General features: G+C 42.9%; 2 protein-coding genes across 6 annotated transcripts in view; both read right to left on the reverse strand.

Annotated features, from left to right (window-relative positions):
• Positions 1-18,295, reverse strand: part of waw (Translation factor waclaw) — a 336,239-nt gene that overhangs the window by 109,486 nt on the left and 208,458 nt on the right. For all 5 annotated transcript variants that reach the window (XM_068370492.1, XM_068370493.1, XM_068370494.1 and 2 more), the window contains one exon: positions 1,563-1,692. In XM_068370492.1, the coding sequence (XP_068226593.1) occupies positions 1,563-1,692 (130 nt within the window). The remainder of the gene's footprint in view (positions 1-1,562; positions 1,693-18,295) is intronic.
• Positions 13,077-15,839, reverse strand: LOC137638426 (uncharacterized). Its single transcript, XM_068370491.1, has 2 exons — positions 15,618-15,839; positions 13,077-15,483 (listed from the first exon to the last, which is right to left on the reverse strand). The coding sequence occupies exons 1-2, from the start codon at positions 15,786-15,788 to the stop codon at positions 13,405-13,407; spliced, it is 2,250 nt and encodes a 749-aa protein (XP_068226592.1). The 5' UTR covers positions 15,789-15,839; the 3' UTR covers positions 13,077-13,404.

Below are 18,295 nucleotides of genomic sequence, written 5' to 3' on the forward strand. Positions count from 1 at the left end.
CCACCATAAGTTTTGTTCTTACAAAACCTCAGTCTTCACATCAAGCATTTTAAGGGCAGCGAACATCATATTCACCAATGCTTTATCACTTGCTCATTCTCAGCCTTCCCAGGAAAAAGGAAGGTGTTCAACTATGATCAAACCAATTTGTTGGGCTTGAACTTCTATGGGGAGGTATTACACCTTCCACATTTATTGTATAGTATGTTCATGTTTATTTTTGTCCGACTGTTTTCCATTCGTATACCACTTTTCTACTGTCCCTCAAAGTAGTTATTCCTGTGCTCCTTGATTATGACCTTAAATGTCAGGATGCCAGATAACTCATAAACATTCAATCAATCTCTCTCCAACCAACCTACATTTCTATGACTACTATTTCACCTCTATCATCAGTCTCCCCTCAGCTACCAGGACTTTGTATCCAGCAGGGAAGCAGTCTACCTACTTTGATATGTCATTAGTCAAGTATAAGTGTTGTGTAGTAAGGGTTGAATAACAAATTGTATTTTGTTCCAAGGTTTACCCATTCATATAAACAATTACTTTTCTGATGCGGGGTCGTCAATTTTAAATTTTCTTGCCTTTAGTACATTGTAAGTAATTTGCTGTAAATAATTGTCTTAATAATATTTAAAGTTTGTATTGTCATATCATAGCATTCACTTACCTTTTGATATTCTTTTTTATTATTATAGTCTAATAAACCTAAGGGGATAAATTCACTTTAAATTAAGTAACACAATGTCTCTTATATTTGTAACAACAGGATCCCAAGCCCTCCTTCAACATTTATAACAGTCACTGTGCTAATGAAACAATCATGCACCATTTAGGATTAGGCAGATTATTACGTCCACTTTGGCTACATTTAACCTTGATTTTATTTATACTGTATGTAATATAAAAATAAAAATTGAAAAATTAAGTTATTAGTTTCTCAAATGAGAAAAATCTATCTTCCCCCCCAAGGACCTTATTAGTATTAAGATTTGAAGCTAAGATAAGGCTAACTTCTTCCTCTAACCATCAAGTAAACAGTTGCCCCTTTGACAAATTGGAGGGTAGATGACGGACACATAACAGAATGGGTCCCTAAAGATTACAAACGAAGCAGGGTAGGATGAGAAGACAATGGATTGATGAAATAAGAAAGTTTGCGGGTGTGGACTGGCGTAGAAAGACCATAAACAGATGCAAGTGCAACATGTCTGATACCTTTGTTCTGCAGTGGAGTAGTAATGTCTGATGTTGATGATGATGATGAATGACACGTTTATATTAAAAACAATTTTCAATAAAAAATGCATTATGTAATATTAGTTTTTATACAGAGTACATGCTGTAATATTTCATACATTCACATGGAATTAATGAATCTGTAATGGAAAATTTGATTACTTTTTTAACTTTAGTTCATAGTATTGATAGTTTAAATATTTTCCTGTTGATTAGCATAGTTATTATTAAACCAATCAATGGAAATCAATTAATCAATCTATCTACACAATGTTAAATGCCACTACCTGTCTTTATATAGCTAAAACTTTAGTGTCACTCACCATGGGCTTGGCTGGACGAAATCCTTCAAGAGGAGTTACATCAGAGCCTTTTAAATACAAAGTATCTCCAACTTGAGCATCTTTGGGTGATCTCATATTTGCAGTTATAAAGCCTACTTGTCCTGTATACCTGCATGATAGATTTAGATTTTACATTAATTTCAGGAAATTTTATACTATTGAACATCATAACATGGTCTGTCAAGTAAAATAAAACTGAAAAATTCATTAAACCAATTACCAAACTGTAATATAAAAAATTTTTATACAAAAATTGATTAAATCAATATATACTTAAGTTCACTGATATTCCTACTCTGAAAAGACAAGATTTGACCCATTAATTTGAAGAAAATTTAAAAGTTTTGCCTATTGGATACACAACTCTTTTCACTAGTGCTCCCGTGCCATGCGAGTGGCTGCCATGGTTCTAGTTGGCTCACAATATATGTAACATTTACTTAAACCATCGTACCACTATATTATGTATGCGGATGGGTCATCAATGTTAATGAACTTTTGTAATTATTTAAATAATAAATTTTATTACTATCGTTAGCCAAGGTAGCAGCCATCCATTGCGATACTACCACTAAAGAGTTATTGGGGTCTTTGAATGGCCAGATAGTACTGCATTGGATTCCACTCTGATTATGTCACAATTTTGCCTACCCGTACACCAAATAGTCTGGCCTATTCTTTGATCATTCTCCTCTTTTCTCATAGACCTGAAAACTCTAAGGTAACCAAAAAATTCTTCTTCTCTCAAGGGGTTAACTACTACACTGTAATTGTTCAGTGGCTACTTTCCACTTGGTAAGGGTAGAAGAAACTCTTTAGCTATGATAAGCTGCTCTTCTAGGTGGAGGTCACTCCAAAATCAAACCATGGTTTTTTTACGCTTGAGTAATGTCATAGCCTATGTACCATGGTCTTCTACTGTCTTTGGTTAAAGTTCTCTTGCTTAAGGGTATATTCATCTACAATATTCTATGTTTCCTTACTTCCTTTCCTCACTGGGTTATTTCCCATTCTGAAACCCTTGTGCTTATAGCATGCAGCTTTTTCAATTAGGCTTGTAGCTTAGCTAATAATAATAATAATAATAAAAATAATAATAATAATAATAATAATAATAATAATAATAATAATAATAATAATAATAATAATGTTGAAAGCCTAAGGGCTTTAGCAGGGAAAACAGTCCATTGTGGAAAATAAAATAGTGGCACAACAAGAAAACTATAAAGGAGAACTAAAAATTATAAGTTGTAGTAATATCGGTAATCACGTTAGGTAGATAACTTGTAAATAAACTATGAAACAAGACTTATGTCACCTTGTCAAACAGAAAAGCATTTGCAACTAGTTTGAACTTCTGAAGTTTCACCAGATTAGGCAGGTCATTCCAAAATCTAGGTACAGCTTCAATAAAACTTCTATATTCTTTTTTTATAATGAGGCACATTTGCGCTCACTTGCAGGGGTGTTCTTTTAGCTTGGAAAAGTTTCCTATAAGCTAATAGGTAGGAAGTATTTTGTCCGAATAGCATCACTGTTTTCAAATATTTACCAAGTAAAGTAATGTGAATTGAAACTTTAGTTCTGGCTTAAAATTTCTCCCTCAGATATATGTTTTGTCAATAAATAATGTTAATAAACAACGAGATTATAAAGTATTGTGGCGGCCATACCATGCTAACCGATATATCTAATCAAGTCATGTTTGCCAACGGTTATACAAGTATATACGGATGAGCAATATGGTGGAGTGGAGCAACAAGAACCTTGAGTTTGGAGGATATGTCACCCTAAATCTTGTTGAAGTCACTGGAAGCATGGTGAGGGATTGGGTTTAAAGTGATAGACAAGATGTCTCTTTGGCTTCTACTCTTGATGCCTAACAGATGATCTTACTGGAATCAGTAATGACCATCAGGAATCACTTGCCTTAGTTGTAGAGAGGCACTGTGTATCACAAGGAACTGGCTATCCTTTGATGAATTTAGCCAATGAATTCTCCATGGATTTAGTCAGTCTTAGGAAAGAGAAAATGACAAAATGGTCTCCCGGTCCCGGGCGTAGCGGAATGCTAAGAATCTCCCTGTTTATAAATACTAAAGAAAAATTGAAAATATGTAATTGGAATGTTAGAACCATGAATCAGATTGGGAAGTTACAGCAAGTGGAGAATGTATTTATGAAATACAATTTAGATATCTTGGCCCTAAGTGAAACACGTTGTAAGGGGATTGGTAAAGAAATCTTAGACCAAGGCTATATATATATCCACTCAGGAAGAACAGATAGAGGTGGAAGAGAAGGGGTAGGAATGATAATGACACCAAGAGCAGAAAAGGCATTAATGTAATGGAGAGCTGTAAATAATAGATTGTTACTTGCAAAGTTTAAATCAAAGCAGTGCTATATAAGTAGTATAATTTGCTATGTATCAACAAATGATTCCCCTGAAGAAAGGAAAGATGAATACTACAAAGAACTGCAGAGTCTAATTGATGAGATCCCAGAGAGAGATATGAAAATTGTGATTGGTGACCTCAATGCTAAAGTTGGAAGGAATAATCAGAGAATGTGATGGGTGTTGAGGGTCTTGGTAAAGTTGCAAATGAAAATGGAGCACATTTTATAAGTTTTTGTTCAACAAACTATCTTGTTAGTGGAGGTACCATAAATACACATGGACTTCACCAGGTGGCAATTATAAAAATCAAATAAACCACAAAGCTAGTAATAAGGAAAGGAGGACTCTGAGAAATGTAAGAAGCTATACAGCTGCAGATATTGGTAGTGATCACCAGCTCCTCATTGCCACACTGAAATTAAATCTGAAAGCACCCAACAGAAATAGAGATAGAATCCCTAGATTTGATACACCTAAGGAGCACAGAGAAACATTTTCAATTGAATGTAGGAATCAATTTGGAGTCTTAGGGACTTTAAGAGACAAAGAGCAGACAAATAATGAAAAAAGTGTGAAATTAAGAACATATATCAGTCAGTTGGTAGTGAAGTTTTGGAACATGCAGTTACAAGGAGAAACCATGGATATCAAATGATACTTGGGATACTATAAAACAGAGACAAAAATAGAAATTGATTATTGAAAGTTTTCAAGGAAATAATGAAAATTACAAGGTACAGCATGTCAAGAATGACAGGAGAAAATATATAGAAATGATATTCTAATTATAAAATAAATTTTTGAATATACTTACCCGGTGAATATATAATAGCTGCAACTCTGCGGCTCGACAGAAAACATACTAAAAAACTCGCGAGCGATCGCTATGAAGGTTGCGGGTGTGCCCACCAGCGCCAACTGTCGGCCAGATACCACTCTTGTATGTAAACAAAACCTTCAATTCTTCTCGTCCCGCTGTGTCTCTATTGGGGAGGAAGGGAGGGTCATTTAATTTATATATTCACTGGGTAAGTATATTCAAAAATTTATTTTATAATTAAAATATCATTTTTAAATATTTAACTTAGCCGGTGAATATATAATAGCTGATTCACACCCAAGGAGGTGGGTAGAGACCAGAGTTAATTATGTTTACAGCGTATAAGCTAAGAGTTTTTTCATTTTGGCAGTTATCAATATAACAAAACCAAAATAAATAGGTACCTGGTGAGGAAGTTGACTTAGACGATTACTCTGCCTTGTAAGTCTGTCTTCCTCACGGAGCCCAGCGATCCTCTTAGGATGCTGACAGACTCCCAGGAGCTGAAGTATCAAGGGCTGCAACCCATACAACAGGACCTCATCAAACCCCTAATCTGGGCGCTCTCAAGAAATGACTTTGACCACCCGCCAAATCAATCAGGATGCGAAAGGCTTCTTAGCCTTCCGAACAACCCATAAAACAATATTAAAAACATTTCAAGAGACAGATTAAAAGGATATTGGAATTAGGGAAGTGTAGTGGTAGAACCCTCACCCACTACTGCACTCGCTGCAACGAATGGACCCAGTGTGTAGCAGTCCTCGTAAAGAGTCTGGACATCTTTTAAGTAAAATGACGCGAACACTGACTTGTTTCTCCAAAAAGTCGCGTCCATAATACTTTGCAGAGATTTATTTTGCTTGAAGGCCACGGAGGTTGCTATATCTCTAACTTCGTGCGTCTTAACCTTAAGCAAACATCAGTCTTTCTCATTCAAGTGAGAATGAGCTTCTCGTATTAAAAAAATTTGATAAAATATGACAAAGAATTCTTTGACATAGGCAATGAAGGTTTCTTAACTGAGCACCATAATGCCTCAGATTTCCCTCGTAATGACTTAGTACGAGCTAAATCGAACTTAAGAGCTCTAACAGGACATAATACTCTTTCCAGTTCGTTGCCTACGATCTCTGATAAGCAAGGAATATCAAAAGATTTAGGCCAAGGACGAGAAGGCAGTTCATTTTTGGCCAGGAAACCAAGTTGAAGTGAACAAGAGGCTTTTTTCTGTAGAAAAGCCGATGTTCTTACTGAAGGCATGAAGTTCACTGACCCTTTTAGCCGAAGCCAAGCACACTAGGAAAAGTGTCTTGAGGGTGAGATCCTTCAGGGAGGCTGAATGTAATGGCTCAAACCTGTCTGACATGAGGAACCTTAGGACCACGTCTAAGTTCCATCCAGGAGTTGCCAAACGACGTTCCTTAGAGGTCTCGAAAGACTTAAGGAGATCTAGGAGATCTTTATTGTTGGAAAGATCTAAGCCTCTATGTCGAAAGACCGAAGCCAACATGCTCCTGTAGCCCTTAATCGTGGGAGCTGAAAGGGAGCGAACCTTTCTCAGATGTAAAAGAAAATCTGCGATTTGGGCTACAGAGGTACTGGACGAGGACACAGATGCTGACTTGCACCAGTCTCGAAAGACTTCCCACTTCGACTGGTATACTCTAATGGTAGAAGCTCTCCTAGCTCTTGCAATCGCACTGACTGCCTCCTTCGAAAAACCTCTAGCTCTTGAGAGTCTTTCGATAGTGTGAAGGAAGTCAGACGAAGAGCGGGGAGGCTTTGATGGACATTCTTTACGTGGGGCTGACGTAACAGATCTACCCTTAGAGGAAGACTTCTTGGAAAGTCTACCAGCCATTGAAGTACCTCGGTGAACCACTCTCTCGCGGGCCAGAGGGTAGCAACCAACGTCAACCTTGTCCCTCCGTGAGAGGCGAACTTCTGCAGTACCTTGTTGACTATCTTGAATGGTGGGAATGCATATAAGTCCATAAAAGACCAATCCAGTAGAAACGCGTCTATGTAGATTGCTTCTGTATCTAGGACTGGAGAGCAAAAGATTGGTAACCTTTTGGTCAACGAGGAGGCAAAGAGGTCTATGGTTGGTTGACCCCAAGAAGCCCAAAGACTCTTGCCCACGTCCTTGTGGAGGGTCCATTCCGTGGGTATCACCTGACCCCTCCGACTGAGACAGTCTGCCAAGACGTTCAAGTCCCCCTGGATGAATCTCGTCAACAGGGAGATGCCTCGAATTCTAGACCATAAGAGAAGGTCCCTTGCGATCTCGAGCAGCGTGAAGGAGTGTGTGCCTCCTTGCTTGGAGATGTACGCCAAAGTTGTGGTGTTGTCTGAGTTGACCTCTATCACTTAGTTTCGAAGACGCTTCCTAATATCATCAAGGCCAAGTGGACTGCTAATAGCTCCTTGCCGTTGATGTGCATGCTCTTCTGACTTGAGGTCCACAGAACCGCGCATTCCCGACCGTCCAGGGTCGCACCCAACCCAAACCTGACGCGTCTGAGGACAACACGTGGTTTGGGTTCTTGACTGCTAGGGATAGTCCCTCTCTCAGACTGATATTGCTGTCCCACCATTTCAGGCATGCCTTTATTGGTTCGGAGACTGGGAATGATACCGTCTCTAATGTCTTGTCCTAGTTCCAGTGAGAGGCTAGATGGAACCGGAGAGGCAGAAGGGGTAGTCTCCCTAATGAGACAAACTGCTCCAGGGATGAGAGAGTCCCTATGAGACTGTTCCAACTCCTGACTGAATAAACGTTTTCTTTTCAGCATTAGTTGGACTTCGAGCAGGGCTTGACTGCGAATCTCCATCCCCAAAAATAGAATAATCTGGGATGGGATCAGTTGGGACTTTTAGGTTGACCACAAGTCCCAACTCCCTGGCCGGACTCAACGTCCAATGTAGATCCTGCAGACAGCGAAGGCTGGACGATGCTCTGAGAAGCCAGTCGTCCAAGTACAGGGAGGCTCGGATCCCCGATAGCTCGAAACTGGTACCCCACATTCCTGTAAACAAACCTCAGAAACGGTTGGTAATCCGGGTGTATAGGAATGTGGAAGTATGCCTCCTGAAGGTCGAGAGAGACCATCCAGTCGCCTTCCATAAATGCTGTCAAGACAGCCTGGTAGACTTCATCGTGAAGTTTGTCTTGACAATGAACACATTGAGCGCACTTGCCTCTTACGTACTCCTGCAGTGAACATGGCTGCCAAATCATGGAGCCATCCCTGAGGGACTTGTTCCTGCAGAGAACGTGGCTGTCAGATCATTGGAGCCATCCCTGAAAGCCTTGTTTATGCATGACATAATTGTACAGCAAAACTTCAAAGGCTCGAAAACAGCTGAGAAGTTGACCTGTAAAATCTTGGAGCGTCTCATGGCCAGGCGCCAGGGAGAGTCTATGAGGTTTGAGAAGTCTATCTGGGCAGAGGCAGGAACTCCCAAGCCGAGAACTTCTCTCGTGTCATATCACACTCTCGCTCTATAAGCCAGTTTAAAAGAAGGGAAAGCAAAGGCTGTATCCCCCAAACTCCTCCTGGTGATAAACCAGTCGCCTAGCAAACGTAAAGCTCTCTAGGAGAGCGAGAGAGCACTAGCTTATAAAAACAACGGCTTCGAAGTAGCTAGGCCTAGTGTAAGCTCTGACGTTTAGGCGAACGAGGAGCAGCAGTTACAAAAAGATCCGGACAAAGATCCTTAAAAATCAGCATGATTTATTTAAAGTCCATAGAGGGCTAAGCAGCTTTAGGCTCCTTTCCGTCTGACAGAGTCCTCAAGGGAATATCAGTAGGAGGGGGAACAGCAACTTCCTCATCTGAAGGAACCTTGTCCGATAATAGCTGAGTCTCAAGCAAGGGAGAGACCTACCGTGGTGGCAATGCTTTACAAGCAGAGTCCACACGCACTGGTGCATTAGTAGTGGACCAGGATGCAACGCCATGTAACTGCTTGACAGTCTGTGAACTGTCAACAACAACAGGTGCGAGAGACCAGGACGCAACGTCATGTAACTGCTTGACAGTCTGTGAACTGTCAACAACAACAGGTGCGTGAGGACGCACAGCGTCCACTCGAGACTGCTTTGACCGCCTAGACTGAGCAGTCAAAACAACTCTAGAATGCGGAGGTTGACGCTCAGCGTCAAAACAAGTCAACTCCGATTGTTAGCGAACGTCCTGAACGTCAACAGGAGCATCAGCAAGTGGCCTAACGTCCAAATGTGGCTGAAAATCCACACGAGACCGCATCGAGTGTGGTTCTAAACAACCTGACTGACGTGACTTAGCTACGCCAACGTCAACAGGACGCACAAAGGAACGTTAGGGTGGCTGAAAGCCAGGATCTCGATGAGATAAACGGCTAGGCTCAACGGACTTATCGGCAGAATAGTCTTCCATAAGGGAGGCAAGCTTATTCTGCATGTCTTGCCGTACAACCCATTTAGGATCAACGGAAATGGTTGCGGTAAGAGACGAGGGTAACGTCTGTGACCGCAAAACCTTGCCAACAAAAAGACTCTCGGAGTCTGTGTTACGCTTTTGTTAGGCGGCGAGCAGTCTTCCGATGACTGCATAGGGTCAGAGCTGTCCTAATGGCTACAACCAGGACGCTGGACCTGTCCTGAAAGGACTGACTTTCGCTTAAGGGCCTCGAAACCTTGTTTCAGGTTTCTTATGCGAAAAGCCTTCGGATGACGAGGAGAAAATCGTCTCTCTCGCCTTATGGTAGGGGTGATCTTGGTAAGATACACCCGATACCTTAGAGGGAACGTCTGTTCGCTGATCAAGGCCTCTCGAACCCATAAGTCGTACGACATTACTTCTCCCCTGGGCTTGGGAGCTTGCAAGAGGTCCCGGACTAGGCGAACGACAGGCACGAACAGACGAACCCTCGGTCGCAACACTGATAACACTTTGCGCAATATCACTTTATCACTACGATTTTCTGTTTTGCACTTATTTCACTGAAATCAAAACTTTTACTGATTTCTACCTGAAGCACGCAATTCTACCCTCATCAAAAAGGGATTTTGACGTAGGAAAAATCTATTTCTGGGCGAGGGACCTGTGCCGCCCAGTGAATAAGCTCCTATTAGCACTTATTCTTAGGTAATTTACTGCTAAATATACCAGAGAAAAAATGTAAAGGAGTGCTAGGTTAACTAGCTCGCTCACCTATTGGTGTCGGTATAAAATTGGGCGTATAATCCAGAGGTCCCGCACTATTTAGATTCATCCACGACAAAGACCCCAATAGAGGAGAGCCGTTCAACCTCACTCGGCACCAGCAACTCTGCATCCGCTCAGAACCCAACTCCTTAGCACCCAAAGTTTGGGGACTCCAAGGGAGAGGAGCTGGGAGGGTTCACTGGGCGGCACAGGTCCCTCGCCCAGAAATAGATTTTTCCTACGTCAAAATCCCTTTTCTGGGCTTGAACCTGTGCCGGCCAGTGAATATATACAAGAGAAATGTCACCAAACTTGCAAAATAAAGGAAAAACATAAACATAAGGGAAATACAAGTTGCTTTAATCAGAGATGAGTGCCAAAAACAGCTATAAGGGTATCTTAAAAAGAACATAAATCCACTTGGTAGAACAATTGACCAAAAAAGGTAAGGTATAATAATGCCGTGAGTGATGATATATACAGATACTCAGGAGTCAAAAATTTACAAATATAATAATAGTAATCAGGTGCGAAACCAACGAATACAAATAGGGTATAAATGAGGCAGGTAAGGGGGAGAGATAAAATAACAAGGAATTAACATATGAGTTACCTGGGGGTAACTACGCTCCCTGCAGCTACTGTAGGAAATTTAAGGGCTTCCAAATGTTTAAGGTAGTGTTTCTTGAACACTGAGGGTGACTTCCACCCTGTATACCTGGAAAGATCCGTAAAATTCATGTGGTGAAAAAAGTTCACCGAAGTAGCAACCGCTCTGATATCATGTGCAAGAGGAAAAGAGTCAGGGCTAGCTTGTTTAATAAAATACAAGATTTGTTGCCTGATCCCTTTAATGGTAATGGTACCGCCTTGTTCTCTAACGAATAAAGGCCCCGAGGAGTTAGAGGAGGTCCGGGATAAATAAGACCTAAGAGTAGTAACAGGGCACAGAGACGGATCTTGCGTGAGGGGAACAATTTTCCAGGAGGACCATCTGTTCTGAGGGTCTTCGTTCTTAGCTAAAAAGAATTTGTTAGGTGAAAGAAGGACCTCTCCCGAAGGAAGGAACTCAATATGACCCGGGTCTCTTGACAAAGCTGCCAGTTCAGAAATTCTTGCCCCGGAAGCCAAGCTCACCAGGAAAAGTGTTTTCCTGAGAAGGGGAATGTAATCACAAGAACTGTTAATGGTATCAGAAGCCAATTTGAGTACATCATTAAGGAACCAGGTAACCGGGGTAGGACGAGTAACCGGTTTCAGTCTGGCACAGGCTTTCGGAATTGAAGCTAACAAAGAGTCGGTTAAGTCTATGTTAAAACCCACTAGGAAGATCTTTTTCAAAGCAGATTTAATAGTGGTGATAGTATTGGCTGCCAGACCTGATTCTAATAAAGTTCTAAAGAAAGTGACTGTAAGGTTCAAGTTCATACAGTGTACGTCTGAGTCTATCAAAAATTTAGCCAACTTTTTAACCGCAGAATCATATTGGCGGATGGTGGAACCCCGTTTATCTGATTCTAGGAACAGGGTGTTTTGAGGATCGATATTGGCACCATGCATGGCCGCAAACTTCATGAAGTCCATAAAGTTAGGGCGCTCTGAATGTTTGAGAAAGCGTACACAACGCGTGTTTGTACTATCTGAGACAGAACCGGATTGGGTATCGGGTGAGGATGTAGTCTCAACTCTCGCAGGAGAGGGTACCAATTGCTCTTGGGCCAGTTGGGTGCGACCAAGGCTACTCGTCCCTTGAAGGATCTCAGTTTGTCTAGGACTTTCAGTAAAAGATTCACCGGGGGAAAGAGATAAATCCTTTCCCAGATGTCCCAATTCTGTGACATGGCGTCTGTGGCGTAGGCCTGAGGGTCTAGATTGGGAGCCACATATACTCTCAATTTGTGGTTGGACTCCGTGGCGAAGAGGTCCACTTGGAGACCCGGAACCCGAGAGAGAATCCACCGGAATGACTTTAGGTCGAGTGACCATTCCGATTCTAGAGGGGAGGTCCGGGACAAGGCGTCTGCCACTACGTTCCGGACTCCCGCCAGGTGGACAGCTGAAAGATGCCAACGGTTCGAGGCTGCTAGGGAGAATATGGCTACTAGAACATGGTTCAGAGGCCCTGATTTTGATCCGCCTCTGTTGAGGCAGCGGACCACCACTTCGCTGTCGAGAACCAGACGAAGGTGTTGTCTCTTGGGTGGAGCGAGACGTTTCAGGGTTAGAAGAACTGCCATGGCCTCCAGCACATTGATGTGAAATTGGCGGAATAAGGGAGACCAAAGACCTTGAACTTTCCTGAGCTGAGAATAGCCTCCCCAACCTGATAGGGATGCGTCCGTGTGAATGATTAACTTCGGAGGCGGAAATCGAAGGGGAACTGACTTTGACAGATTGATGGCCCTTGTCCAAGGTAGAAGTCTTTCCCGGAGAATGGGAGGAAGGCGGACTTTCCTGTCCCGGAGCTTCCGGTTCGCCCTCGAACGCCAGACACGATTGATATCTTTCAATTTTGCCTTCAGAAGTAGATCCGTCACTGAGGCAAATTGAAGGGACCCTAGGATCCTCTCTTGGAGTCGTCTGGAACTTACTTTGTCTTTGAGAAAGCGTTTGGTGTTCCTTGCAATCTCTAACCTCTTGGGTTTGGGAAGACACAGGGTATGAGATATAAGATCCCATTGCAGGCCGAGCCATTGGAACTTTGATTTCGGAAGAAGACGGGACTTCTTGAAGTTGATCTGGAAGCCTAGAGATTGAAGGTATTGGATGACTCTGTGAGTGGCTTTTAGGCAATTTTGGGAGGTGTCTGACCAAATGAGCCAGTCGTCCAGATAGGCTACTACTTGAATCCCTTGATTTCTGAGTTCCTGAACAGCGACCTCTGCTAACTTTGTGAAGATCCTTGGGGCGATGTTGAGCCCGAAAGGCATCACCTTGAAGGAATAACTTTTGTCCCCTAGGCAGAAGCCTAGATAAGGACGGAAGTGTCTCGCTATCGGGACGTGATAATAGGCGTCTGTAAGATCGATAGAGGTGGTGACGGCCCCACGGGGAAGTAAGGTCCGCACCTGCGAGACGGTAAGCATTCGAAACTTGTCGCATTGAATGGACAAGTTGAGAAGGGATAGGTCTAGAATCACTCTTCTCTTGTCCGAATCCTTCTTCGGGACACTGAACAGCCGACCCTGAAACTTCAGGTGTTTCGTTTCTTGTATGGCGTTCTTTTGTAACAGGTCCTGGACAAATTTGACTAGGTCCGGAGTGGAATGTTGATGAAATCTGTTCGGAGGTGGAGGTCCTTGAATCCAACTCCACCCCAGTCCCTTGGAGATGATACTGAAAGCCCAGGGACTGAACCTCCATTTGTTGCGGAAGGCATAAAGCCTCCCCCCTACCCGCTGCACCTCAGTATTGGCTTGAGGAGTTGCCTCCACGTCCGCCTCGGAAGTTCTTTCCCTTGCGAAAGAATCTGCCTCTACCTCTGTTCTGGTTTGAACCACGGTGGTAGCCTCTACCTCTGTTATAACTCTGGGAAGAGCCTTGAGCCTCATAAGACTGGTTAAAGGCTGGAGAGGTGGTGGAGGCACCGGGAAGCTGGCTCTTAGGGAGCAGAACGGTGACATAGTCGTCCGATGAAGGAGCCTGAGAGGTGGAAGGCTGTGCAGGAGCAGCAGGAGATGGAGGAAGAGGCTGACGGAAAACAGACGAACTACTCTGCTGTTGCCGGAACTGGGTGGAGGTATACGGGCGGAGCTTCTTCCTACCCCGGGCTTGGTAATTTGCGGGGTCATATTTCCGCTTAGGAGTCAAACCCCAACGGGCTTTAAGGCTCTGATTGACTCTAGTAGCCTCTGCCAAGACTTCCTCCACAAGATCCTCAGGGAAGAGATTTGAACCCCAGCAAGAGGACCGGATAAGTTTATTAGGCTCGTGCCTAATAGTCGCCTCAGCCAGGACGTGTTTGCGGCACCTACGTTTGGCAATAGCAAAGTCATATAGATCGAAATATAACGACTGCAAAGTAGCCTTATTGAGAGACTTAAAGATACTCTCAGTATCATAAGTTAAGGCTATCGACTCCGTAGATGTGGCCAAGTTCAAAGTTCGACCAACACGTAGGCGGGAATCATACTCCTGTTTAATAAGAGATTCCGGGAGACGGGGAAGCCGTTCACTAAACATAACTGAAGCACAGTCCGCTGTTAGCTTGCCAGAAGTAAAAGTGGTATGGACATTGTCCCAACACTCAATACCTGAAGGAAGAAGGAGGGAGATCGGATCCACCTCTCGGATGGGAGGCAAGGGCTTCTCCTCCAGAGCATATTGGAAAGCAAGCTCTGCAACCTTATTGACGCATGGAGTCACGGTGTTCTTGTCCATTAAGAACATTGTGAAAGAACTCTTATAAGGCGTCAACATGGTATTGGTGCAACCAATATCATTCAGAAACCTAGCCCAAACAGATTGGGCTTGTTCTTTCGGGAAAATGACAGTCTCTTTGGGGACCTTATCCAGCCGAACCAGAGCATCCTCGGTAAGCCTGGCATAACCATGAAATGGAAATGCGAGACCAGGAGGAAAGAATTCAAAATCCTCTAGAGGACGAGTACCAAGACCTTCCAATGTTAACATCCCATCTGAGAATGGGGAATGAAGAGCCATGCGCCAAGGGTTATTCTTGGTAAACGGCGGAAGCTTAGAGGCATCCGGGATGAGAGAGCTTTGAACTCGCTCCGGAGCACCTTGTTCTAATGCTCCAAGTCTCTGACCAATGTTAGAGAACATCGTGTCCATCTTGGCCTGCATTTCCGACACAATCTTAGATTGCATCTCCGACACGATGCGAAGCATGGCTGATTCGGAAAGGCCCGGGCTAGGAGCAGAAGTGGCGGGTTGTACTCCCGGGTCGTGAGACTTAGAGGAGGAGCCGGAAGCCTTAGATGACGGGTTTGTATTAGACTTGGAACTATGGGAAGCCTTGTGGGGCTTACGAGCTTTTGGCAAAGTTCTCGATGTAGACTTATCTTTGGGGGGAACCGGGTGTGATCGATGAGACGAATCACGGTCCCCAGAAAAACCATGGAAAGAAGAGAGATCAGATGAAGAAGAAAGAGCGGGGCTGAGGATAGGAATCTCGGCGCCGGTAACACCTGCCTCACTTACCACCCTACCTGCATCCGGATCGTCCAACAACATGGGTTCAACGTCTAAGTTCATGGAAGCCACATTGTCTTCCAGATCTCCGGGGGCATCCAACGGATCTTGTTCCTGGTCGATGAATCCCGCTATGGTGGCATCAATGTCGGCAATGATGGGTGCCGCAACATGCCTAGCCACAGCGGCTGAAGACTTGGCGTTAGGGTAGATCATGGCACAGTAGTCTTCAGATAGGACGTAAGGCTGTTTGGATTTCACGTTTCGGGCAAATCCCCCAACCCACACTTTCAGTGTGGCCCGAGCCGCAGTCTTCTGCTCCGGGGATGCCTGAAATAATAGTGGGAATTACAAAAAGGAAGATTCCCGGCGGTCTTTCAAGACCATAAAAGTCTTACTAAATGGTGTATGTATACCAAAAAAGGTAAAATAATTAGAAAGGCAACATAGCCAACGGGACTCACCGAATCAGATCCGAGGGTGGTGATGAGGTCAAAACAGACCATACAGTTATCAGGGTGCCAGACCACGATGTCCTCCAGCTGAACTCCGCAGAGGGCGTGAGACCTACATACGGTATGGCCACAAGGCTGATGAAGAACAGCCGCACAGGCCGTCGTCTGACAATGCACCATCTATAAAAAGAATAGTATATGAGAAACTGTAATTCTCTTAAGTAGGGGCGGGTCCGGAGGACCCGGTACTAACATAAGTCTAACTTAAGACTAGAGCTTAACTGTAATACTCTTAAGTAGGGGCGGGTCCGGAGGACCCGGGCCTAAACATAAGTCTAACTTAAGACTAGAGTATAGCTATCCATTCCGGTCGAGCCGGGATCATAAAACAGGATGCAACAAAGAATTAAGACACATGGTGTCTGATTTCCCGGAGCGAGGTTAAGCCCCGGGCCGGGAAATAAAAGTATATCCATAAACCAATACATATAGGAACTCCGGGATAGTGATCTGTCATATATAATCATATATAATCATAGGAACTGTTATAAATTAATAGGGGGGCGGAACTGTAGATAAGAACCGCCAACCGAACCCGGAGGGTTTCGTATAACATAATAAAAGTGTGATAGGTGAATATAAAATAGGGTGCACCGGGATCCTACTCTGTTGACCGGTGGCCAACCCATCTAGACAGAGACGAAACCGCCGGGACACCCGGAGGACAAAGTCCATAACACTGAACTACCCCCTCTAAAAGGAGGGAAGGCAACGGTCCCCTAGGGGAGGGGGGAGAGAAGCCTAGCCACCAACCTAGCGAGAGGGGGAGCTTGGGGGAGGATCACGTGATACGGAGCAGCAGGGCTACCAACTGACGATCCCCAAACACTACCAGACAGATCATACGGAGTAATAAGCACAAATATTCATTATAATAGTAATAGCGTTGAAAATTATATAAATATACACATAAAAAATTTAGGGCAAGGCATGCAACATAATAAATAAATCCCAAAGGACAACACCTGATGGCTTATATAATAAAATTGCCGCCTAGTAACGAAGGTCGGCAAGCCATATACGATACGTAACTTGATATCGGCCCTAAATATGAACCACAAGGGTTCTAAACGCTAAATAATGAATATCCACAATAACATATAAAAAAAAACTTTTAACTAATAATAAAAATAATACACTTAGTAACACCGCGAGTGAAACTAAAAGCTCTCAAAACAGGAGTACCAACTGTAAGCGGAATCGAGCAAGACCGAGATGATCGAAGAGAATAAACTCCTATAATTTAAATATTAAACGATCTAGATTGCTCAAAACACAGCAAAACATAGCTTGGTACTTAACTTAGACGGTGTCTCCTGGGAAACCGATGAAGAAGCCATAATCCAGTGGAAAATAAGGCAAAATACGAGAGCACAAAAAAAGCGGGTTACAACACAGGCGTGCTAAAAAGGAGTTGGGTTCTGAGCGGGATGCAGAGTTGCTGGTGCCGAGTGAGGTTGAACGGCTCTCCTCTATTGGGGTCTTTGTCGTGGATGAATCTAAATAGTGCGGGACCTCTAGATTATACGCCCAATTTTATACCGACACCAATAGGTGAGCAAGCTAGTTAACCTAGCACTCCTTTACATTTTTTCTCTGGTATATTTAGCAGTAAATTACCTAAGAATAAGTGCTAATAGGAGCTTATTCACTGGCCGGCACAGGTTCAAGCCCAGAAAGGTAGTAATTGCGAAATCAGTCGTATAATGCAAGCACATTAATACCAGCAAAAAACAGTAAACATATTTTAAGATAAAAAATTCAGTGGCTGGGGAAGAGACTAAACACTAGTTCATTCAAAACTACGTTTTCAATCTCTCACCGTACAATGCCTGGGGAAGAGAATAAAAAACTAAAAAACGTTTTATCCTTTCTCCCCGTACAGAGACTAGGGACGAGAGTAACTCGAGAACAACGTTACCCGCTTGAACGGAACGTTTTTCTCTCCTCTCTCTCCCTCCGTCTCTATCTCTCTCTCTCTCTCTCTTGATTTCGCACCTAAGAGAAGAGCCCACTTACGTTTCGTCAAAAAAACATGTTATTTGACCAAAGGAAAAAACTGAAAGGTTTTTCAATTAAAAAGTTCCTTTAAAATAGAATTTAAAACATTTAAGCTTTGAAAGAAGAATGAACAAAACGTCAGAATCGATTTACTCTTTCTGCAAAGTGAAACCGTGATACTCTCTCTCTCTATCGTAACAATAGAGCGCAAACTGCGTAGCATAAATAAACTAAACGTTAGTTCATCTTTGAAACAGTACGAAGACTATTCAAAGAAAATCTTTCATAAAATATCTATTAAAAAATATTCATTTAAAAAGTTTTAAATCATTAGCTCTTTAAAAGCTATTTACGATTGAAAGGGCTCAACGTTGTTTAACTTCGGTTTCCAAGTTAGGACCGCCTACTCTCAGGAAAGGTCGCATATAAACAAATCATTAAAATTTATTTTTATGTTTATTATAAATGGAAAGTTAATCGAAGAGGCCTAATAAAGGCGGGTGAGATATAAAATATATAGAGGAAAATCTATAATTAATTTATAACGTGATAAGATAATTGCTAAAAGCCTAAACACACTTCCGTCTAAGGAAGGGTCGGCCATTTAAAAGTCAAAGTCCATACTA

Source organism: Palaemon carinicauda, chromosome 3 (genome assembly GCF_036898095.1).
Source record: "Palaemon carinicauda isolate YSFRI2023 chromosome 3, ASM3689809v2, whole genome shotgun sequence".
NCBI classification, from domain to species: domain Eukaryota; kingdom Metazoa; phylum Arthropoda; class Malacostraca; order Decapoda; family Palaemonidae; genus Palaemon; species Palaemon carinicauda.

Excerpts from the sequence above, each read along its gene's own strand:
- LOC137638426 (XM_068370491.1), bottom strand. The coding sequence starts at position 15,788 with ATGGTGCATTGTCAGACGACGGCCTGTGCGGCTGTTCTTCATCAGCCT. Across the intron at positions 15,484-15,617 it reads CCACCCTCGGATCTGATTCG|GCATCCCCGGAGCAGAAGAC; the intron begins GTGAGTCCCGTT and ends CTATTATTTCAG.